At 46.0% G+C, this 25,391-nt stretch overlaps 2 protein-coding genes across 3 annotated transcripts in view; both read left to right on the top strand.

Annotated features, from left to right (window-relative positions):
* cwc22 (CWC22 spliceosome associated protein homolog) overlaps positions 1–13,427 on the top strand; it is a 33,186-nt gene extending 19,759 nt beyond the window's left edge. Inside the window, exons 15-21 of the mRNA XM_042081750.1 lie at positions 290–350; positions 9,090–9,167; positions 9,349–9,501; positions 9,747–9,874; positions 9,986–10,087; positions 10,208–10,398; positions 11,831–13,427. Of these exons, the coding sequence (XP_041937684.1) occupies positions 290–350; positions 9,090–9,167; positions 9,349–9,501; positions 9,747–9,874; positions 9,986–10,087; positions 10,208–10,398; positions 11,831–12,660 (1,543 nt within the window). The 3' untranslated portion in view covers positions 12,661–13,427. The remainder of the gene's footprint in view (positions 1–289; positions 351–9,089; positions 9,168–9,348; positions 9,502–9,746; positions 9,875–9,985; positions 10,088–10,207; positions 10,399–11,830) is intronic.
* Positions 13,428–14,924: 1,497 nt separating this feature from the next.
* The window catches only part of znf385b (zinc finger protein 385B), an 89,269-nt gene continuing 78,802 nt past the window's right edge, over positions 14,925–25,391 (top strand). Inside the window, exon 1 of one of the 2 annotated variants that reach the window (XM_042082338.1) lies at positions 14,925–15,000. The gene's annotated coding sequence lies outside the window, so the exon portion shown is untranslated. Of the gene's footprint in view, positions 15,001–15,842; positions 16,065–25,391 lie in introns of those variants that run through there. The other variant, XM_042082329.1, reaches the window with a different exon arrangement.

Raw genomic sequence — 25,391 nt, 5'->3', positions numbered from 1 at the left:
ATACTTTTGGTCATCACTGTACATAAGTATTCAAATCCTTTTCACCCTGCAGTCATCCATCAACTCAGTTCTTGGTTAAAGCACCTTTGCCAGTGCTAGTTTTAAACCAAAACTCCATAATACTACTTTTATATTTGTATTTTACATGTAACATAAATGTTCTGTTTGGGAACGATCTTTGAGTCTGTACTTTTGAAAGAATAGCAGGTTGGAATAATTCACATTGATGTTTTTTCTCCGCAGCATTCTGTGATTAAAATTAAATTTTTCTTTGTCTCTTTCCCCACAGCTTGGACTTTGAAGAGTGTGCCCACAAGTTGATAAAGATGGACTTCCCTGACAGCCAAACGGTATGTGTGTTACTGTAGAACATTTTGTTATTTCCTTTTTATTCTGCTGCAAACTGCCAAGCCCCTCGGTAAACCCAGTAAATATCATAATGCCGTGTGGTTTGGTTCAGAGCGGTTTCTGTGCTGGTGTTGGTGGTGCGTTGTTTTTTCTCAGTGTTTGCGTCTTTCTTTCCCTATCATCTAAATATTTACTTCCATGGTCGCTGGTCCTTCGAGTCTTTGTAGTCACTCGGGAAACATTTGTCATCCCGATATCCTTGTTCTGTAGCTTCACAGTAGGAAAGAACATTCATTAAGCAACTGGGTGTTCCCCCCTCAACATTTTTTAACTGATCAAATGCCTTTCTGCCTAAGTGGCCAGCTTTGATTGTGGTCACACAGCCATGCTTTGAGAACCCCGACCGACAAAAAAAAAGGAATATCCAGGGCACCAGTAAGGAGCAGGCTGTGACAGTAGCTAGCAAGCAAAATTTAAATAAAGTGACGGGCTAGTTGCGTTTGGGTCAGTCCACACCAATTTTGCCTTGCTCTCATCTGGAATTGCAACAGGCGTTGGAAGAATATCTCTATATAAATGACGTCGACTGGTTTTGACCCTGAATTAATGAGCGCGTTTGACCTTTAGCGGCTTGCATGACAGGGATTTGTTACTGTGTCGGTTCCCCCGGGCCTGAGAAGCAGACTTCAAAGCGTTCCTTGAAAGGTGTTTGAAGCTAATTTGTATGTGCCACTTGCATCATTTGATGGGAGAAGAGGGTGAAAAGGGTTGCAAGAAGATTAAACGGGTCCCCAAATGTTAATCCAAATGTGTTTTTAGTTTATTTATTTATTTATTTTCGTTTTGGGCATGGGATTATAATTGTCCTGTACTTTGGGGGTGAAAAAACGAATATGTGGAAATTCTTTTTCTCTGCCGTTGGTGTAAAAGTGGACAATAAATGAAATAATGTCTTGAGTGCAAGTGGCTTCTTCAGAGCGATGAGAATAGCATTGAGGACGTGCGCCTTTACATTGCTCCATTTTCCTGCTGGAGAAAGGAATTGCTGAGGTGTTCATGATGGATTCATTGTGCTGGCTGCCTGAAGGACCCAGTTGTATAACTCAACTGGCCTCTTTGAAACGGCTGCCTTTGTGTGAAGGTCTGCGCCTCTATGTAAGGTCGCTGACGGGCGCTTTCCTTAACCTCTTGTTTAAGATTTGTTTGGGTTTCTGGACTGCCCCCCCCCCCCCCCCCCCCCGACACACACACACACACACTCTCTCTCCACTTGCCACTTAAATACAAGTAAGGGCACATGTGTACTACACACCACTTCATTCTAGCCACTCACTTGATCTGCATTATCATCACAACGGAAGTAGTGAAAAACGGCATTGGGCCCTCAGCGTTGCGTGGTGCAGGATATTAGTGGTTATGGGAATTTCCCGTGCTTCTGTCAGTAGGGGAGTGTGACTCTGGCAGTGACTGGGTCTGGATTTGAGAGACAGAAGGAGAGATGTGGGGGGTGGGGGAGGTAGAGAGGAGTGATCTCTGTTCTCTCTGTTGGAGCTTAGAGGTGCTGGACGAGGACCCACTCCAGACCCTCCACAGGCTCTCTGCGTCATCAGCTCATGCGAACACACACACACACCTGCGCTGAGGAAAGGAGAGCTGCTTTCTGTCCCCCCACACCCACCCCACCTCAAACACACACGCATACGACACTCGCAAGCCTTGCTCTGCTGACGTAAATGCAAGCAGAGATGGGAGTGAAGGAGAAGAGAGAGTGAAATAGAAAGCTTGGAAGGAGCGGACTTAGTCCTGAGCTGAGGCCAATTTAAATATCGCCCTTAAGTGCTCGCACAGATCACAGTTAGGGAGTTCTCGGCTATTTAATTTTTTGTTACCAATGTTCTCTCTCAGCAGTCACTGAACAGAATCAACAGTAGACACGATGGCTATGGCTGTGAGGCGGGCTAGCACCGATTACTCAGGACAGGAGTCTGGCTGAGCTCTGTTGTGTTGGCCCACGTGGGGTTCTTTTCCTCCTACATGGAATATTTGTGCCACATTGGACCAGTATCGTGCTTTACATCACCTGGTGGCGTGACTAATGACACGGTTGACGGGGCTTGAAAGAGCCCATTGATTCCTCGCTGGAGCTACTGTAACCACACTGTCTCCATGTGTCCCCACCCATCAGCAGATGCGGCCGAGCCAAATCTTGTTCCCCTTTTTCCACGGCCTCTGCCAAATTTCCACTCGGTGGTGAGTGGCGAGAGCCGGCCCTGCTACCAGCGGGAGCCGAAGAGGTGTGAGCGAAAATTAGCGGAGGCTTCGGCTGTCCGAGGGTGTCTGCCACCGTCTGGCAGCGGCGTTGGCGGTGTGATTATTGGACGTGTAGGCAATAAACGCGTCACCGAGAGGAGTGAATCACACGGTCATACAGCTGCAGCTCTCATTACACCCCCCCCAGACACACACACACACACACACACACACACACACACACTTTGTGATGTCATGACCTGAGCATCTGCCAGCTCCACTTTGGCAAAGAGGGGGTAATCCAGAGTGGAGACTGTACACACATCTGTGTGTGTTTCCAAAGTATTGGCCCAGGGATTGGTATCTACGCACATACACATGTGTGGCACGGCATGGTTCCATGTGATTTGTGTGTTTCCGGCTCCCCCCCCCACCTTAGTGAGAAATGGTGGTCTGCCCCAGTGGGCGAGGTGAACCTCGAATGCAGGACCAGCTGTCCTTTGGTGGCCTGTGGCGCAGTGGGCATCCCTTACGGAGGCTCCACATTTGGTGGGTCGTTATTACGTTGGCGATGGTCCAGCCACACCGGGGCTCTCTGTGGAGTGCAGCCGATCACATTTTTCTCATCCATGTGAGCAAACACAGCGCTCTGTGCTGCAGCAGATGTAAAACATATTTTATCACCTCTGACTTCAGGGAGTGTGTGTTTGAGTGAGTAGTGGGGGTGGGGGGGGCGCTTGACGATATTGAGTTTCTCATGTTGCTCTGGACTCCTGGAGAAATAACATGACATGCAATATTTATCCCCAAACCCTGGATGTCTGCGTTGGTTTCTCACTGGTCAGGGGTAAATGGAGGGAGAATCTTCTTTTTCCACATCGAAACGTTGAGTTGACAAATGATTTTCATACCAAGAGAGGGAGGGAGTTTGTATATTACTTACATGGTGGTGGCGTGATGGAATGGAACTCACCAGTAATAACCTTCCCATGCCTGCCACCCCACTCGAATCCCCCCCCCCCCCCACCCCCAATAGTCTTGTAGCACTGAGGTGCATTAAAGTAGAGAGTACATGATCACCCACCCAGAAGACGAGGGGTCAGCCTCATGCTGAAGGCAGAGAGGGAGGGGGAGGAGGGAGTGTACGGGTGAGAGGGAGGCAGAGCATTCTGTTCCGTGTCTGTCAGAGTTCCGTTTAAAGTCACATGTGCTCGGGTGACTCAGTGTTCCGTCTGAGCGAGCTTACTCGTAAAGCCAATGCACTCGGAGGCTGGTCCCGGCGCTTTACCCTGGAACCAATCCTGTGTTTACCACAGAACTTCACTTCCCTTAATGACTGAGAGGGCTAGAGGCAAGGTCAGAAGAGCACAAGGCTAAACCTTAACCTGCCCGACCAAGTGGTCCATGTGCATATTTACTTTAATCATGTGTAGCGATAGCCGACTTTCGATTGGTCACTTTAGTTCTCCTGGATGGAAAGAGTCATGGGTGTTTAAATCTCAGGCCAGCATGTACGAAAAAAAGATCCATCTCACCATTACGTTAGTCTTCGAAAATTAAAGGATCTTGTCAAGATGATGCATAATTTCTTATGGATTATGAATCGGGTATCCAATATTTTCTTGAAAGGGCTACGGTAAGTGGTTATTGATTTGTGATGAAAATATAATTTTGAAATGAATTTCGCCTCCAGCCCATCTGCCTTGCCTTAGGCTGATTTGGCACTAAATGAAATGGGCTGCCTGGCCTAAGAGGAGGCAATGAGAGGCTTGTAAGGTTTGTAAATGGATGAACGTCTCTCCTCTTCCATCTCTCACTGCTTTAATAGAGGGTAATGGGATTGCATTACTATTTTTTTCAATCTTTTTTTTTTTTTTTTTTTGCTGAGCAGATGGTGTTGCATCTCTGGAAACAGTCAGCCCCTGCTCTTGACATTACAGATTTCGCATCAAGGATGCTCTTTTTCTCCATCTCTCTCTCTCTCTCCTTCCCTCCCTCCGTCTGTCCCTTCCTTCCTCTTTCTTTCTGTCTGACTCTATCTCTCACTCTCTAACTCGCTTTTCCCCTCCCTCTGACGGAGATCACCAAGTACTTCTCCTGGGGTAGAGCTTCTGTCAGGTCAGCGTCAATCACTGTGTCCTTTTGCAGCTCTGTGCTTCCCGTAGGCCGTCACAGCTCCGCGCCCCAGAGAGCCGGGGCTCGGCTCGAGACATGGGAGACGGGTGGCAGGGCAGCGGGCACTGACAGGTTGGCTCATTGCGCGTCATGGTGTCACTCTAAGCTGTAATGTAGTTAATGATAAGAAATCCAGTCACAAAAACAGCAACTAAAGAACAAAATACAGTCACGCTTGAGAAAGGAACTGAATTTTTGCTTGTGATATTGAATTGCGTCTGTGGTGCAAGTGTGGTTTTTGCCTACCACACTGCAGCAGTACACGCTAATATTTCGTTGTGCAGGATCTGTGGAGAATGTTTTGCATCTGTGGACCCCTCATTTTAATTGGAGAGCTTTTAAAGTAACACCAAAGAGTTTTTAAACCTTAAAATAATGTTTCCAAAATCGTTTCAGTGGTTCATCAACTCGTAACAGGGTGAACGGCACTTCTGCATTCGCTTTGCGGCCCTCTATCGGCTATAACCGCACTATGTAAGTTTGCCAGATCGGGTAGCGGATCTGTAGTTTGATGGAATGAGACATAAGAAACTACAAATTTGACTTGCATGATGTCGCAATACATCATACTTTCATAAAATCATGCAACATATTCTACCTTGTCTGTGGACATCGTTATTTGCAAAGCCGGAGCTGGATAAACAAATAGCGTGCGTGCGACAAAGGAAAAGTTCTTTGGTGTTGCTTTAAACCTTTAGCCAGTCGGCACTGGGCCTGCATGGTGAGGGTTGTTTTTAAAAAAATAAAAAAATAAAAATTAAGGCACAGCGTGGTGCACAGCAGTGTTGTAGTCAAGTCACTATGCCTCGAGTCCGAGTCCAGGTTCGAGTCCCCAGTGTTCAAGTCCGAGTCAAGTCCAAGTCATTAAAAAAAAAATCCAAGTCCGAGTCGAGTCACTATTGATCCACGTCGAGTCCGAGTCGAGTTCCTATTGGTCGAGTCCAAGTCCAGCACTAAAGTAAGCATAGCCTACATGTCATTCCATTTTTTCCCATTGCAGATGAAATCCTTAAAAGCAAAACGGACAATCTTCTGTCTCCATGCAGGGGTGCCATCACTTGTGTGAAAGAAGTATTGCCAAATTTCTTGCCAAACCCAATGTGTTGTATTTATTATATCAGAGAGAATACCATACCATAGCCATACCATAGCCTATAGGCCTACTCATAATAAATGAGCAATCCACATCCCAATCACACAGGCCGTTAAGTCACATTCTGTTACTGACTGCTGACAATTGTACTCTGTAGGCAGTGTTGTAGAAGTTCATACTTCACAAGAGCTAGATGGACAGTGGAGTAGGCCTATTTTGTAAGAGGTAGTATGGATCATAAAAGGGCCTCCCCCAGGCATTTTTTTAAAATTCTGGCTGTTAAATAGCCTACACAATTTTAGCGCAGTTTGGGAGGGACAGAAACAGAGCAGGGCCCGTCTTGGTAGCTTCTTTCTGACTCCCGTGACGTGAATACTGGCTACCTGCAACTGCATAATGTTATCACTTCACTGACAGTATGGAGACATATTTCACGTCAACAATGGAGATGAAGACTAGCTTTCGGTTAACGGAGATGCAGATCATCTGCCTAATTCATTTCTTTGCGCAACAGGCCACATTCTACGTTCATTTCAGTGGAATGAGTGAAATAAATGTTTTTTGAAGCTGCCATTGCCATAGGCTACTATTTGCTACAATATTCATCTGTTAGAAACAAGTTGCTATTTCCTTTTTTTTTCGTGCAGTGGATTAGGCTATCAAATCGCTCGTTTGAACAGTAACAGTAATCCACTTCATTCATGGTTTTAAATATAGTTGTTTCTGGCCTACCCATGAGAGGTTCAGTTTGTCAGTTTCACTTGCACAGACACGTAGGCCTACATTGACACTCTACATGGACACTCTACTAGGCAATTTAATGTTATGCTTCTATATTTTATGACACCAAAATGAAGAAGTATGCTATATCTTGATCGGGAAAACTTTTTCTTTCGATCCAATAATAGCCTGCTGCAAATTAACAGACAGAAGCACGGCAGGGCACGCCCCAAATGAAAATGAATGAATGGAACCTCGCTTCTCACGTCAGTCAGGAAAAACACTGTTCACCAAGTTACGATGATCAGCTATCCAGCAGCAGTGTGTGATGTTTAGCCTAGGCTGAGTGTAATCTTAGGTAATGTCAGTAATACTACAATGACATGGCGGCGGCCATGTCTCCAGGCATTTTGGTGTTAAAGTTAACATTAGTTTGCTTTGCATGTGAACATGACGTGACTTGTGATGTATGACACGAAGCAGTAGCCTAACATTCCCTTGCACTAAAATTACCATTACAAATAATTTAGATATTAAAATAATATAGCAAATTATAGCCTTATGATATATTACAAAAAACTTGTCCACGACGAGTCATCGCGAGTGCGAATGCACGAGTTTGAGTCATTCAATGCTCAAGTCCAAGTCAAGTCACGAGTCTAAATTTAGCTAATGACTCGGACTCGAGTACAACACTAGTGCACAGTCCTCCTCCTGCGAGAGATGAGACATAGGTGCTGAGACAGGCGAACTAAACGTAGCTGATGAGCGTGTAATCCCTGCTCTTCCTGAGCTGGCTAGCCCCAGCAGGCAACCCCCCCCCCCCCCAACCCCCAACCCAGTTGCAGTCTGCCTGCCTGGATCAACACTGCTTGGGGGTGGGGGATGGGATGGGGCAACTGCCTTGGACATGTGGGGGATGGGGGATTGCGGACCCTTCCGCCTTAACAGATTTGTTTGCCTTGATCCCTCTTGGACAGGCTCTCTCAGGTTTGCGTGTGCTCCCACAGTCCTTGGCCCCGGTGATGGATTGAGGCATTAGCCGAGATAATGACTGAATCAGAGACCATTTCACGAGCACCAGCCCCCCCATCTCCCTTTTCTATTTTATTTCCACTACAGCCAATACGGGAGCCTAATACTGGCAATGGATTCAGAGCTGTTTAATTAAGAAGGACTTCGCTGCCCACACATGAAAATGAAGAATTAGCTGAGTCAAAGGGTCGGGTGGAACTTGTTCACCTTAGCTTAACCTCTCTCATAGTCACTATGATGGAGCCACACTGTGCCCCGACAAAAAAACTCTGCTGATGTTTTGAAATTGGACCCGTCTAAATGCTGTCTGTCCTGCTCCAAATGACAGAGCCACAGGCCAAGGCCAGGTTCCTCTCGAGCCTGGTGCCCCTGCTCAGCTTTTAACAACTAATTTTGACGCAAGCTTCCACCTGAGATTGGAGAACACCGAAAGGGAGAGCAAGACATGCACACAGCGCCTCTGATCATTTGCGTGCATTGATCCGTCGCCAACCTTCCATGGGTCGACTGTCACGGGGGCCCTGCGTCGCGCCCCGGAGTCTTCCGTTATCCTGCACTTCCATCTCGCTTGCACGGCCTGTGATCATTACCCTTACCTGTCACGCCTGATGTATCCTCCTCTCGCTCCTTTCGGCGCGCCATCCTGCAGCGTGTTGTCAAAGGGAGACATGTTGGATGGCGCTGCCATAACTATTACTGTCTCCTGACTCGAAGGGCTGCAGAGTGGCCTGTCTCTGCTGGCTGGCATCTCCCTACAAAATGTATGGCCTCCAGGCAGCACAAATCGGAGCAACTGTGACTGGCCACGTACTCGGATGTACCCATTGAATTTGTGAGCAAATTTATTGTTTGGTTTTGCAAAGAAGTGTGGTTCCGAACTTGAATTGAATGGGGACCTTATTGTTATTACACCAGAGAGGTCACTGTTGTTTGTAGGGCTTTTTTTTTTTCTTTTCTTTTTTCATTTTTCCATTCCGTGGAGAATGAAGCTTGAGAAAATTTAGTTCAGCACGCTCTCAATTTTTGCCACCGCCAAAGAGAAATTGGCTGCCTGGCCTGCCCGCCCGCCTGGTTGTTCCAGAGTTGCGTTCCAGAAGTTTAATTTGAAGATTGATCACTGGCTGGTCCGGGTGCCTGAGAGCAGAGCAGAGTAGACCATTCCTCGTGCCTCGCAGGGTGATGGTCTGTTATGGGCAGGCTGATGGGATGGCAGCTGGAGACGGAAAAGCAAAGTGAAGCGAGACTATCAAAACCTGAACAGATGGGCCCTGCCCGGTATCTCTGGGGTTCTCCTGTGTATCTCTAACCCCCGACCCCCACCACCACCACCACCACCACCACCACCATCACTACCGGTCCATGCTGGTTTAGTCAGGCAGCACAGCATTTTACTGCATTGCACAGCGCTTTCCCCAGCTTTGGTCTCTGCATAGAGCTCAACCTCTTGGCTTTCTGTTCTCTCCCACAGAAAGAGCTGTGCAACATGATCCTGGACTGCTGTGCGCAGCAGCGCACCTATGAGAAGTTCTTCGGGCTCCTTGCTGGGGTAAGCACCGGATAATAACCTTTAGTGTTATGTCCTGCCTGTGTGTAGAGAATAACACCTGGCACAATCTATTATGTTGTGTAGCTATATTTGCATGTACTGCATCAGTGTGCATAAACAAATATTTGGGTATGTACCGTGTAGTGTTTGTGTATAATAATGCTCCCTTTGTCATTTTCAGCGGTTCTGCTTGCTGAAGAAGGACTACATGGAGAGCTTTGAGGCCATCTTCCAGGAACAGTATGAAAGCATCCATCGCCTGGAGACCAACAAGCTGCGCAACGTGGCCAGGATGTTTGCGCACCTTCTGTACACCGACTCCGTCCCATGGAGCGTACGTGTCTGAAAAACGACTCACTTAAGAGAAACAAGCTGAACCAGCAGTTTGCCAGCTCCGATAAAATAATGCATCCCCTTTTTGCGATAATTATATTACAGATAACATCGAGTCAATATGGCTTGAAATGCTATTGATTTTTCCTGATGGGCTGGGAGGGGTGAAGGTGGGCTGCTGTTTTGAGGTTCTAATTCGGTTGCCGGGATGCTGAGTGCTGTACACATTTTTTTTTTCCCTCTCAGGTTATGGAGTGCATCAAGATGAGCGAGGAGACCACAACGTCGTCCAGCCGTATCTTTGTCAAGATTTTGTTCCAGGAGCTCTGCGCCTACATGGGCCTGCCTAGGCTCAACGAGAGGCTGAAGGATCTGTACGTCGTCATAATTTGTTCCCTCAAGCATCTCACAACATAAATGACAAATGGGAAATGGCGGATAGCAACTAGAGGTTTATCCTGGTGTCTGTCTGTGTTTTCTTACAGGACCTTGCAGCCATTCTTTGAGGGCCTCTTTCCTCGCGACAACCCCAGGAACACTCGTTTCGCCATCAATTTCTTCACCTCTATCGGTCTGGGAGGACTAACGTAAGTGTACTTTGGCCTCAGTGCTTTAGTGTCTTGCAATAGTGTGTGTCTGTGTGTGTTTCTCTGTCACTTTCCCTGCTTGCTGCTGAAAGATTGCCTTTCGCATCTCCCCTCCTTCAGGGACGAACTCCGAGAACACCTGAAGAACGCCCCCAAGATGATCATGACTCAGCAGCAGGAAGTGGAGTCGTCAGACACCTCCTCGTCTTCGTCGTCCTCCTCAGACTCCTCGTCAGACAGCAGTGACAGCAGTGACAGTGATTCGAGCGATTCCAGTGACTCGGACTCAAGCAGCAGCAGTAGCAGCTCAGGTCAGACCGAAGAGCAAAGTCTCTCTCTATATCGATCTACCTATATCTTATGTATCTTTCTCTCTCTCTCTCTCTCTCTCTCTCTCTCTCTCTCTCTCTCTCTTACTCACACTCTCTCTCTCTCTCTCTCTCTCTCTCTCTGTGGTCAGTAGGAGTACTGTTCTCTGAAAATGGCACCCCTCCCCCCTCCTCCACTTCTCATCTTTTGGGAGTTTGCGGCTCTCCAGCTTTCACTCGGAGGCCCCATTCCAGCACAAACAAGTGACCCAAGTGGCACTTGTTTAATTTGCGATCTTTCGAGCCGCGGCTCTCACACCGACTCGAGAGCCATAACAGTGTTTGTTTGCTCTTCCTGTCAGAGAGAGCCATAGAGCCTTTCCTGTTTGCCCCTCCTCGGCTTACTTGGCTCTGACTGAGGTCGGCAGAGGTGGTGACCTTTCTCTCTGGGTCCCCGCCGAGCGGTCGACCTCGCTGATGTCACACCGCTGAGTCGCGCAGTCTGACCTCAGAATGTCAGGACGTGACCTGGCTAAGATGACTTGTCACTAAATTTTTTTTAATTGACAACCTGGCTGTTTGGATCCATTATGACGGGAACTTTTGTTTTTTTGTTTTTTTTAAGTTGCATACACCCCCCTCCCTCTGAGGATCTTAGTTTTCCCTAGACACTGCAGACGTGCAAGGACGGTTTTTCTCTCCAGAGAGTATTTCATCTTGGTAATTTACTGTGTAGATGTGAAATATTACACGTTAGTAAAATATCTCATTTGGGTGTTTAAATTACCATTCTAAACAGGGAAAGTATGCAAATGTTTGGATGCAGCTTATTTTCGCTTCTTTGCAGTATTTAGAGTTTTACATATTTTTACATGCAATATTACATTATTTAAATGTATTCCTACATTTGTATTACTAAAGCATGAACAAATGGACGAGAAAACCATTAGATTGAATAGTACTTGACTCTTACTCAGCTGGACAATATAATTATTATTTAAACAGAATGCACAAACACCAATCGTTGTTTGCACACATACACATGCATACAAACAAACGCAGCTGGACACTTCTGTGTTGGCCAGCTTGCTCTGTTGACTTCTGGTCAGTGCCGAGGCATTGATGGACCGTTAGTAAACAAGGCGTGTGTGTGTGTGTGTGAGTGTGAGGATTCTCTAAGCCATGACCAACAGGGCAATCTGTCATCAGTACACATCATAGTCCTGCCCAGGCCCCGCAGTGGCCTCTCATCGCATGTATGTCAGCACCCTCATTGAATGACCTCCTTTTTCATCAAAACACTGGGAATAGGTTTCTCAGAGGGATTGGGGGGGGGTTGGCAAAATAATATGTATTGGATGCCCACTTGGCATCGATTTCAAAGCTCTGTCTGTTGTCATATTCTAAGGCAAGCGTATATTTCCCTCTGATGCAGATTCCGACTCGAGAAAGAAGAAGAAGAAGAAGGGCCAGAGTCGAAGAAAGGACAAAGGGAAGGACAAGAAGAAAAAGAAGAAAAAAGGATCTAGCAAGCCCGCCGCCCGCCAGCAGCGTTCTCCAGAGGAGAAGGAGGAGAGACGCGCTAAGCAGAAGGAGAAGCGTGGGAGCAGCAGCGACGGTCGCAGGCTCTCACCGTCACCCGACATGGCCCGCAAGGCCCCCCCGCGTCACAGGGGCCGTCGCAACGAAGATGAGTCTTCACCACCCCTGCTGCCGCCGCCAGCACACCCCAGAGGCCGCCGCATCGAGGAAGAGTCCTCTCCGCCGCCACGACACAGAGGCCGCCGCGTCGAGGAGGAATCCTCTCCGCCGCCAGCACCCGCGCGCCATCGTGAGCGTGAGGAGCAGGAGCGTGAGCGCCCAGGGCACAGGGACCAGCACGGCCACCGGGGCGGGAGGGAGCACGACGAGGACCGGCAGCAGCCGCCGCCACCGCAAGAGCACCGCCGCCACAAGGACGGCATGAAGAACGGCTCGCAGGCGACCGAGCGCGGCAGAGACGGGGACCACGAGCGGGAGCGCGACAGGGAGCGCGAGCGACGGCGGAGCAGGGAGAGGGAGCCCGTGCGCCACGGTGGCAGCAGCCGCGAGAGGTCCAAGTCGCGGGAGCGCGACCGCAGTCGGAAAGAGACAAACGAGCCCAAGGACAGCAACAGGAACGGCCTGGAGAGGTCATACAAAGAGAACAGGTACGCGGACCGCCACCGCGACTCGGGGAGAAGAGAGGAACGGAGCAGGGAGGAATCGCCGAGGAGACGGAGATAGACCCTCGAGGGGACTGAGAAGAGGGCAGCGGAGGGCCGATGAGACGTCTCCTTTTGAGCTCTGTACTTTCTGTTCCTCCCACTCTGTCACTGGGCGCCTCAGAAGTTTTTTCTAATTTTTTTTTTTGTCTTTTTTCTTTTTTTGAACAGCCCTTTATATTGCCATCGTGCAAAGTCCTATGAAGTAATCCACAAAGAACTGCCCTGTTGAGAGTGTGGTGACAGCCTTGTGCAGGACAGTGGTGTGGTACAGGGTTTGCCAGAAGCCTGAGGCACAAAATCCCTCAGGACCGGAGGATAGTTTTTCAGAGCCATGTCTAACGCATTTGCATTGGGGTTGTTTTTTTTTGTTTTCCCCTCATGCATTTGAACTGGGTAAACATGGTTAATTACTCAGCGATGTGTGGGATATCTCTGGCAAGTGATGCTGCCAGTAGGTGGTTTTTAAATGTCATATTGATCTTTGGGAATTCCAGATGAGGTTATTAATATACTGTGACAAACAGTTGGGCCATTAAAATTTCTCCATGATCATTTTGTTCTTTTTCCTTCATTCACCATCGATGTACTGATATTGACATGTTTTGCTGCAGAAATGTGAGATGGCAATTTGTATCGGTGTCAGAGAAGAACCTATTGTGCCACAATGACACAGTAAGAAAAAAAATGTTAATAGTGTATAGTTTTTTTTGCATTTTCTCAGAGTAACATCAATGTGTTTGTAATGTCTTGTCCTTGGATTTAAATAAAAATGGTCTATCATTTTTAGCAATGTTGCATCTTGTTAGTTAGATGAATATACAAGGAGCTTAATGATAAACCCTCTGTAGCCTTAAGTGCTTTGAGAAATGGCCGAGAGTTATGTTGTACCCTATGCCTTAAGTCTAGTCTAAAGAACAAGGCAGGAAGTGCTGAATAAAAAAGCCAAGCTCAGTCAGTGTTCAAGCTTGAAACTGTTGAAAGTCCATGCAGCCTCGTAAGCCTCTCTGCTGTCCGGTGATGAGGCATCTGCACACCGTGCATCTTGCCAGTGCTGTTCTTGTGATTTGTCTCTCCTACCCTTCGGTGTTTACTGCTGCGGCGGAATGCCTCGTGTACGAAGGGAACCCTCAACATGAAACGCTGCTCCCTTGCAGTACTGTTCTTCATTGATCCTCCCAACATGATATGCTTAGAAGCCATCTCGTTTCTTACTGACCTTTACAGAGTTGCTCGAAGGGCAAACCAGACTGAGCACGTGCATTTGGAAGTCCTCGTCCTTTGTAGTTGAGGCTAATGGGATGTAAAAGCCACCCCAGAGGAATGGGGAACTGGGGGAATAGCTGACTTCAGTGTGGTTGTTAATCTGACGAGAGGGAATGGTGGGGGACACTGCCGCTGGTAATGTCCAACGAGTTGATGTGAAGCAGGGAGAATCCATTAGTGAAGTTTAGCTCAGTTCAATCAATACACTGCCATTAACATTTTTATCATAGTGTTTGAGCGTTGCTCATGTCAACATTTGCTTGCCATGCCAAAAATAGTGTGGTATTTTGATCCTAGAGGTCCACGGATGGTGTCCCTGCGGAACAGATTGAATGGTGCAGAGCAGCAGAAGTCAAACTGAGCTCGAGTCCTGTTCGAGAGGAAAATCTCACCCATCACGTCGAAAGCACAAAGGGCTAGACGTGTTATTTCTGACTGCAGACATTCGACTTGGCGCTACGGAGTCGGCACGCCGAGACACCTTCTCCAACGTGACTGACTGCGAGATGAAAAGCAACAGTGGCTCTTCGCACTGCCAGTTCACTTGCACAGGAGACAAGTGCAGGCTTACCATTCACACGCTTTCAGTTATTTGCATGTCTGACTCAGGATTTTGCACTAAGTGAAACGTGTTTTGGAATTATTTTCAGCCCGTTTTTTAAATGCTGTTGTCTTCGTTTAGATTGTTTCGTTAACACCTTTATCTTTCAATTACAATCAAATCCCTGTAGCTCACCCGGTAAGTGTGATAAAAGAAAATAGCTGAAATTAGTAGCCTAAGCGCTCCTGATTTCATTTCGTCCCCGATGCAGTAAAAGTGGCAAAGGAATTGCAGTATGGAGACAGAATACATCAGATACACAAGAGAGCACTGGGCCAGGCAGTATTCAGACTGATCACTCCCGGCCCCATTCCCTCCTCGACTCACGGGGAAACTTCTCCGAAGCGTTTCGCCGCTGCAGACCCAGGTAGCCTGCGCTCGCGCCGGTAATGATGTCATCCATCATGGAGACCATTAGCGCGATTTTTGGATTACCCCTGGGCTACAAGGAGAACTGATTTACATCAGGCCCCAGCCTGCGTTTGCAGAAAACGGGTGAGATGGAGTCTTTTCTTCAAAAAATCTTGCCCACACTTGAATTTCCTAAGAAGATGGCGATATAGGCTTAGTTCGGGATGGTTTCCATCCTGGACTCCTTTAGGTTGAAGAAGAGTAAGACGGACCTAAAATGCATGGGTGTAATCACAGACCAACATCACCACAGGAAATCTATGAGAGGGTGGAGTTGTGTGTGGGTGGCTTTCGAAAGCCCTGTGTTTAAATTCTAAAATAAGGCTTTACTGTGTGACCATTTCCATAGCATGCAATTTGGGGTCTGATGCTCCTCTAGACCTGTCTCAGTACATAGAACTATTGTAAACAAACGCAAGCGTAAAACTCAATAGGCTAGCAACTCTTATTCACCATGGCACTTACGGGGTTCAGATGCAACATAAAACAAACACGCCCATAATCACTACCTCCACGTCCAACTCTTAGTCACAACAGTTTAGATTGCAGGAAGTGCCGTAGGCAGGGTGTCAGGAGTTTTGATCAGAGCTGATTTCTTTCCTGTTGTTGCACGGGTTGGTATTAATAGGGTGGATGGATGTCCTAATTGCCATGTCTTTGAGAGCGCACCCCCTCTATAAAATCCCTATGCACGCACATACTCATCCAGTGCTCATTAACTAAACATTTGTTGCTTTTTATTTATTTTCTTCCTCCTACATTGTCAACATTATATTAATGAAAAAGGAAATTAAAGTGTTCTTATTTTTAGACAGGCCTACTGGTAAGATGACATGTTTGAGGTGTGGTGATTTAGCTTTTCCACGACTATGTTGAACGAGCTATAAGTATCTAACCTAATGAATTACAGTGACATTGCTTCAATGAGAGATTCCACCACGGATAAGTAGGACATACTACTATGATGTGCTCAGGTACTGTTGCCCCTTAAGGGATCGGGATGAGCATGCGTGGAGATTTCCGAGTCTAACCAGGACGCGGCACCTCGCTGTCAAACGCAGCGAGTTAGTACAAGCCTTTGTGGACCGTGCAACCTGCTACTAGACAACGAAGTACACTGAAGTTTCCGGACACCAACTGCAGCACAGGTAATACCTTGGATAGGGCATGTAGCCTGAGCTACGGTTAATCAGCCAAGCAAAAAGTAACGTTCTCAAGAGGACCTCGGTTCATATAACTGATGTTATTGTCAACATTTCAGAAAGCATGGATTACGTGCTGTAGATAGATTCGCGGAGTGATAGCACTCTTTTCCTGTCCTCGGATTTGACAGTGGGTAAATTAATTATTATCAGTCATTCGTTAAATGTATATTTAAGTCGGTTTTAATGGTGTAGTAAGGTTATTTGGGCAGAATCCATTGTTGGTGCGTAAAGTTAGACGATTGTGGGGAATAATTGGTTGACATAGCGTACGTACAACAGCCTGCTGCTGCTTTTGGAGTTTTAATAATTTTTCAGATGCATGAAGATTTACTACATTGTTAATACTAGCCTACATCACTAACACACACATATCGTGTGGTTTTAGGGTATGCTGTTTGCTCTGTGGGTTATCCTAATGGTTCGAGTTAACAGTTGCCCTGCTATAGTTTGTAGTTCATTGAAGCACGTGCGGTTAGCTTCTGATTTCGCTGTTTTGTCTTTGATTTTACCGTTACATACGAGGGACCGAAGCGTGCTTAGGTATGAACATAGCAGACTAAAGTGCGACGAGATATTCTCGTCACTGTAATGAAGCTCAGCCTATGCAATAATGATGCCTCTTCCACTGGAGTCGGATGGGCACTGTTACAGGTTTCAAATGATGGTGTGTCCAAGTCGATTACGTGTTCTCCCTGCACTATTTCATTGTTAAACATTTGGACTTTGAGAGAGAGCGTAATTCTAGAGGAGGAATGGAGTTATTTTGTCAATAATGATGTAATAACTTCACCATGATAGGACACTGGTCACTAATCTCTGTTTATCTTGACCCGTCAAGTATGAATCAGTTTGACCAGTAGGCTAGCCGTGTGGAGTTTATCATCAAAGGGACCACCGCTAATCTTCTGTTGACCACTGATTTTGCATTTGCAATATATATATTTTGCGTAAATACACATCGCGAGTTTAACTCATATCTGTGGCCTATTGCAGCATTCAAAAAGAGAACAAAAAATATACATTTTCTTTCGGGGTATTTAACAGGTGGCTTCAGAAAGACTGGTGAATTGTAATATAAAGCGTAACGGTCAAGGTCAGCAAGGGGTCCACATTTACATGTTTATTAGAAAAAAGTACAACATGACCTTGTCTGAAATTTAGCTTGAAATGCCGCCTCTGTGGAGTCCAGGCTGAAAACAGTGAAAACAGAATCTCTGAACCAAATATAAATGTTATTGTTGCCTATAATAGTATTGCTGGCATGCATGTTTATAGCTGCCATGCAGCAGTACAACCAACGTACGTCATTATCAACCATCTGCTTGACTGCAAATAAATAGATCTTTGTGTTTCATCATTTGATATATTTTTTTAGGGAAGCCCAGTTTGTAGTGGTGAGATTAGTTGAATTTAATGGAATGAAATGCACAATATGTAATTGTTTCAGTTGTTATGCAATACTTCAAAGCAGTACCCCAAGCCTATACATATTCACAGTTATCCACACTCTTTATTTCCTTCTCTCTCTGTTGATTTTGTCTCTTGAGGCAAGAGGCAAGAGTGTGCCTCCATCATCTCACGAGCACGAAATGGCATTCTTCTGTTTTGAAAGAGAACTGAATCCCTGTCTCCTTTACAATATAAGCAGAAATAAACATAGCTGTTTGTATCCCCGCCCCTTTTCAAAAAAGACTAGAAAGAATACACAGGATATGTTCTTTCAGAAATTAACCTTGGCAAGCAAGCAAGCTGTTTGGTGTTTGGCTGTCTATTTTAGATTGGGGTTGCCCCAAAATATCTAGTAACACCTCATTTTGGTTTTGAGAATAAATCAACATACATAAGTGAAAGATAAATCCACTCGCCCACCCACTCAACCCTCAAAACCACTACCAGAGCACTGCACAAACAACACCCTGTGGGAATGCACATATGTCGTCCAGGGCAGTAGTTGTGTCAAAAAACATAGTCTCATTTCACAGAGATGAAACGATGCAGAGCAGCAGTGGTGCTCTGTGTGTGTTGTGTTGTGTTTGTGTGCGTGTGTTCTCCAACTGGCTCATCTGGGCCTTGGAGAGGTGGGGTCCAGTGTGTGCAAACACATGGGAGCTCGCTTGGCTGCAGACCAGAGCACTTGGCAGATTGAACTGGGCCACGTTGTTGTCTCATGAAGGCTGATTTATGGGGTTGCATGGCACAGGGGGGGGGGGCCTGAATTTTATTAGGTGGAGGTGAGGACAGTTAAACGGTGTATATGTCGCGGCTCAGCTAGAGCATCAAAATAAACTTGATGGGCTAGGACACACAGGCTTTTGTTTGTTGTGGGTGGACACATAATGGACATGCTTACTGTTCACCTCATAAAAAAATACAATCAACAGCAAATCACTGTCCCATGTCAGCAGGTGAATGTTTTATCAGGGAGTCCTAACATGCCCTTTAGAGTCCATTTAAGGAGTAACAGTGAAGACCTTTAGAACCAAACTCTGGTATTCATGTTTATGGCTGCCGAAAAGCCTCAGAGATGTTTTAAAAATAAACCGAATCTCATAGTGTAACTTTCCACCGAGGCAAATCGCTGGATTAAATATCTTCCAGTGTCACTGATCTAATTAGCTTGTCCTCAGGTGTGACAAGCTCTGTGTAAACAGAGGATCCAAAATAGACTCTGGGTGGTGCTTATACCTAAAAGTGGGATGCTTTTCGCCCCTCTTTTTGTGCATGCAATGGGCTTACATTATCTTTCGCAAGTTCACAGAAATCTGCCTGCCACACAGGGATGGCTTCAAAGGCCGCTCGAGGCTCTCCTTTTGCCAGCCTCACGTCAGACTGCGCGGCCACTGTGGACCAATTGTGTAAAAAAGGCTTGACGGATCAGAGGCGATGTAAGCAGGCCGGTAGACGTGCTGTCATACGCTTCACCTCAGTGTGTGCTGCTGCAACCTTTGCTTGCGGCCAGAAAGACATTCAGGAGAGGAGGGGGGCCCTTGGATGGTGCTTGTCGTGCGGGGTTTGTGCATGGCGTAATTCGGCAGCCTCGTGCGAGGAATCAAAGGTGTGTGAAATCTGCCCGTCAGACATCAACTCGTTTGCTCCTGGTCCTTATGAGAACACGAAGAGTCATGGGATGACATCTCCTTGGCCTGCCGTCCAATCACTGGATCGTCATCGCTCTGTGATGTTTCAGCCTCATCTGCTCTGTGAGGATTGTGGATTGTCTGCAACTGTTGGTGGTAGATTTACAATGTTATCTTTGCTTTACCCTTCCAAAATGCTCAGGACTTTTGCATTTGAAGACAGGAGTGGTGAAGGGAAGAAACTGTCTTCCCCTGGTGCTGCAGATCCCTCGGCCTTTGTACAGGATTTTCTCCTATAAAACAGTGTGTGTTTTACAGGAGAAAATAAACTGAAGAGAAAATTCTTACACAAGCACCACAGGGGCATATGTGCTTGCTTCTATGGTTAGGTGAAGACATTCTTCTGTGCCTGCCTGTTCCACCGAGATATACCCATAGTCTGTTTTCTTCCTCCTCAATGATCATTAGCAAGTGACTGAATTCATTACAGAACCCCTGTGTGCCTTTTCTCCACTTTAATTTACTCTTTATCTGTTAATGTATAGCCCATATTGATGAGTTGCCGTTCTTTGGGTATATTATAGATGTTTTGTGTGGGGTTCAGTGTGCCTGTGTGAAATGTCTGTATAAGGTGACTGGTAATTAGTCCCATTCTGTCTGAGGTGATTCATGCACCTCCTCAGTGTTGCATGAAAGTGATCTATGAGTTGACTAGGTAGACATTCTGCGCAAGCCTGCACCTGTAATTTTAACGTGATTGTTGTATTTTACGGGAAGAATTTTTATTATGGCCCACATAAATTGATACAGGCAGCAGCAATCTGCTGAGCTTTCTTCATAGGTTGACAATCTATTATTATGGCAGAGAAAAAGCCACATGCTTTTGTGTATTTTGTGGACTGTTACAAGTTGGAACACGCAGAGTGCATTTCTTTGAGCGAACACAATATGCGTCGACTTAGTTTTTTTTTTCCCTTTTTCCGTCAGCAGTGAATTACCACTGTTGATTTGGGAAGTCATAACTCACAGGAACCCCCCGCTGTCAGCCAAGGTCACAATTACAACGGCATTCGGCATCTACATTACCTGGCTAATATGTTCCTATTATGTAAAGTAAATTAGAACTCGCTGCAGTGCCACCGCTCACCTCCATCACTGTCGGAGCTGCACATGCCAGCTGACCTCACATTTATTTTTACTCCTGGTTAGGCCCAGGGGCTGCCACTCTTAAAAAGGGTAGGAATGGGGCAGAAATAAATTGCCTCCACATACAGTGTGTCTCTGCGGAGTTTAACAAATGATAACCGTGTCTAGGAAACTAGGATATTGGGAAGGTCAGCTAGTTCCAGTAATTAGCAAGGGGGGGGTGGGGGTGGTGGTGTGGGTCTAGGTGGTGAGAGTACAGAGCAGAGGCAAAACCTGGAGGGTGGAAAGAGGCGAAAAGACTCCACTTTCTAAAGGGGTAATGAATCACTCTCGGACTGCCGTTCCTGACAGGGTTGTGGCTATTTCTGGTCCCGTGTGTGTGTGTGTGTGTGTGTGTGTGTTGGGGGGGGATAAATAAATAAATCACAGCAACACTCCCCTCATGTGGAGACTGCCTCTGTATGTTGTGTCAGAAGACAACATGCGTTGTTGTGAATATTTCATCCCTGGCTCTTTCTATTTTGTGGCGCCCTGGCTTCTGTGATAGTGCTTCTACAACTCCCTGTCGTCCCGCCCCCCTCGATCCCCTCTTCCACTCCAAATACCCCACTCTGCTGGTAGTTTCATTCATTCATTCATATGCTATCCATTATGAACCCCCCTCTCACTTTACTCCATTCACTTGTCATAGTTGTCATTGTCATTGTTTTGGTTATTTATTGCAATGCAAATGAATCACCTCCTGACCAACAGACATGACGCGTACCCTGCCAAGAGAAATGCTAATGCGGTCTGTGTGTGCTTGTAAAGGGCCATGGTTCATATATTCCCGCCGCGTTCTGTCTGCACTGTGTTTATATTTGAGTGTGTCATCGTGGACTCATGGAACGTGTAAAGTGTCTGGGGGATGAAGAGACGAGACTGAGAGATCCGTTTTAAGTGGTATGCCAGCGAAGAGCTCTTTCCACTCCTTTTTGTTTGTTATATAAATACATTTGGTGGGTCAGGTATTTTCTAACAAAGGGTTTGTGCATGTGAATTTGAATTCCCTTGGGTTACCTCTTGTGAGCTTCATTAAATAAGGGGCGCGGTGTATGACAGCTGGCTCTCTGCCATCTCATTGGTCTCTCAGATGGGGTGCGCAGCCCTTCTTGTGAAATATGGTGATGAATGGTAGACTAGTGAGATTGCAAGTTATGTTTGGGTCACAGTGGAAAGGTCTGCTATCTGACTATTTTTATTAGTTATTTGTCTCTGAAGATGTGTCTGCCCTACTTTTAAAAGCTGTCATACTGTAGTTACCAGACAGAAAACAAAACAATTATATATAAAAACATTTCTTTTCACACTCATGGGAGAGGGTAGGACTTGCCAAGATCAAACCTCTCATGACAAGCATGTGGAAAACAATTAAGATGTCAGCAACCTCAGAATCATCGTCACCGGATGGGCTCTTATGTACCAGACTGCACTGGTGACACAGGACAAGTCAAGTCAAGTTTATTTATATAGTGCATTTCATGCACAGAGGTCATTCAATATGCTTTACATAAACAAAAGCAAACAGTAATAGCAAATAAAAGCATAGAAGGGAAATAGTCAAAGAATAGTTTAATAGGTAAAGATCATAATAAAGAAAAAAAACAGCAAACAGTAACTGGTGTCATGGAATTAGAGTGACACTCCTTTTGTTTTCCGACTGAACCCCTACGTTATTTCCAAAAGGAAGTGTTCTGTGGCGAAAGAAATAGCTGAGAATCAATGCATGGGGTTGTGTAATTTAATTTTGTGTCAATGCCCAATGTTAGCATGATGAAGTTCTCTTCATGTGATCTGTGCTTATGATTTAGGAATTAAATTACAGAAGCAGGTGCCATGGCTCATCTAAAAATATGAAGAATAGTGCCATGTGAAACATTGGAAGGGTGATGTCTTTTTTTAATCCAGCTTGTAACCGCTCCTTCCTCATTTTATTCTGAAAAGCAAACTCTTGTGGACCCTGCAGCAGGGCTGGTGAGCAGAGCTGGTGACCGTTGTGTCAGTTCCCACTACCATCAGCCAGTCTGGACAGTGCATCGTTGTTTGCTCTGAAAAGCACTGGGATACGTGGTCATTTCTAGAAATTACACATCAGAGGGCTACACATCAGCCCCCAAGTGACTCTCCTTGCAAACAGTGCTCCACTTTTTGTTTTTCATATATTGCATGACTTGGCCTAGTTTTCAACATTTAACATGTACATACAAAATCATTTCAGATTCTTACACAGAAAGAGCCTCATATCACTCATTCTTTTATTTATTCCCTTAAGTGTGTGCATTTTGTGTGCCCCCCCTCCCCCTCCAATGTCTCCAATCTCGGCACGTCAGGTCTCCTAATTGATCCTCTATTAGTTCAGCCGACAGGAGGCGATTGTCCTTATCCGTTTCCCAGCCCTGGTCCAGGCAGCCGGGCTTATCGGCAAGTTGTCCTGCTCTCGAGGAGACTTGCACTTTGCCAGCGAGAGGAGGAGAGGGTGAGTAGCTTTTGCCCGTTGGCTGTAGGGGTGACTGTGCGGCTACGACAGGATGTAGGCGTCATGGCTGCTGGTGCATTTACATTTCAATGGGGGGGGGGAATATTGAGGTTAGTGGTCAGAATTCAGAGAACTGAAAGTAAATGGCTGTTTGAAGTAGCGTAGCATTGTTCTGTGGTTTGTAAAACTGGTGCTTTTAATGGGTGCTGCTTGTCTAGTCTGAGTTATGTGCAGAGTGCAGATGTTTAAAATATCTGTAGAGAGGGGAGGGGTGTTAAAAGTGTTGAGATGCAAATAGAAAAGGTGTTATGTATTTACATGAATTTTCGCAAAAGGAAGGATCAAAGAGTCAGACATTATTAGAGGTGCTGAGCACAGTAGTGGAATGAAGTTAGAACCTAGTAATTGAAAAATGTGTGTTTGTTAAACAGTCCAGCCCAGGGCCACCTTGCGAGCAGGTCTGTGGTTTCTGGAGCTCTGGTTTGGCTGCATGACAGCTGGGAAACATTAAGGCACCTCTAATCCTTTCAGCAGTGACACCAGAGTGTGAGGGAGGAAACTCACACCACCAGATCCCGATACCGGTGGAGAAACGGAGAGGGGGCCAGCATCATGTGCGCCCGTATGTTAACGTGGCTGACGCCATCAGCGGAGCAGAACGTGCCCAGAGTGTGCAGGGGAGATATAACAGTCAGTGGCTAAAAATAAACAGTAAGTGCTTACCAGTCACTGAGAATGCGGGTAGCATTTAATGTGATCAGTGACATTAGTGCAGAAGGCTGACCCTGTATCCCAGCTCCGTTCCCACCACTCGGTAGCCTGGGTGTTACCGTCTGGAGTAACATTATGAGACGTGGGGATGAGAAGTTCCATTAGCAGAAGTGCGTCACTAATTAAACTTTCATGAATCGTCCCAGGGTATAAAAAGGAAATCGTTGTAATCCAAACGGGTCTGCAACCTGCAATCCTTCCCTCGGTTGTCATCCGGGGCAGTGTACAGGAGACTGAGAGATGATTTCATCCCTGGAATCACTTCCATTCTCTGAGGGAGGTGGCTCTGGTGTCCCATGGCGTGGCATATCCTCCCCTGCGTAGCTGCTGGACACGGCCGTGGCCACACTCATCTGTCATCTGCTGCTTGTCTGTGCCCTTCCCAGGGGCATGCTGTGAGCTAACGTGTCCCACAAATATTTATGTTCAAGCTCAGAGACGCTGTCCGAAAGCAATTCACTGAATACATGAATGAATTGCTGCATTTTCTAGGCCCCCATGTGATACCCCCCAAGTGCCTCACATATACTGTAGGAGTCTCATTATACTGTAGACAACCACTACAGCTATACATATAGAATGAGCTTGTGTAGGCTATAGGTCGAAGCTATAAGGTCCAACTGTTTTGGTGTTTAGTACACTTCTGTAGATGCCTACTTGGAACCTGGCGCATCCACTGAGGCTGCAAGTCATTTAGATTAAGAGTAATCTGATTGCATTGAGGTACAAATTATAGCAGAAAGGGCTGTGCAAGTAGGTTAACAGCCAAGGCCAGGCTTTGGAAACCCCATCTCTCAGACAATTGGTCCATGACGGATTACTAGCGAAGAGATAATAATGAGATTAAGTCTAAATCTTGAATGCATAACAGCTGCAGACAAACATGTCCCTTTTTTAAGGCTATGTTATGATATTGAAAATAACTCACTGTCCCCTTCATCATGTGGTGTGACACATGAACCTCAACCTGTAATCCATTTGCCCATTTTGTACACAAATAGAAGTAGTATTACATCAGGCTCCATATTCCTGATTGGTTAGCCTAGCCAGGACCTCGTCACCCCAGGGGTTAAATGGAAATAAAAAAAAAACTTTTTTTTGGCTTTGTTTGACCTTCTGCATGGGGGAGGAGAGTTGAGAGTGCTCAGTTGTGGATGCAAGAGTCAGGGCTTAAATTTTACTGCGGGATTGCGGGTATTGCGCATAATTTGCTCAAGTTCCGCAACTCTAGCCATCATAATGCGAGAAATTCCCGCATACACTTTTACAGCCTGTCTGATGACGTTAATCTAATCATAAAGTGGCGTGAATGCGGTGCGATCAACTACCAAGTTGAATTGAACATAGCCTCATGAAGGCGCAGACACACGCACACACACAGAGAGAGAGAGAACCACTTTGCGCTTACGCAAATAGGCTACGCAACCATGGCAAACTTTTACATCTGGAGAGAGCTCCTTGGTAACTATCCTGCTAGCTCAGATCACGTCTGCCAGTAATGCTCACTAAAATCATTAGTGAACATTGCAAAACACTTGATCCCAGAAAGATTGTCTTCGACTTGTTAGTTTTTTGAACATTTATTTTATCTAATGACATAGAAGACATAATGAATTGCATCAACATATCCTTATGCTCTATGCACAACTTTTATTCACTAGCCTAAAACCGCCAGGATGAAGGCTAATTACTAATAGTTTAAAAATCAATATGAAGCATTCAAATGACTAAATATGTTTAGCTACTAGTAATTACTAGTAA

This window comes from Alosa sapidissima, chromosome 2 (assembly GCF_018492685.1).
Source record: "Alosa sapidissima isolate fAloSap1 chromosome 2, fAloSap1.pri, whole genome shotgun sequence".
In the NCBI taxonomy this organism is placed as follows: Eukaryota; Metazoa; Chordata; class Actinopteri; order Clupeiformes; family Clupeidae; genus Alosa; species Alosa sapidissima.
Note: the sequence above shows the minus strand (reverse complement) of the source record. Positions and strands in the feature narration are given on the sequence as shown.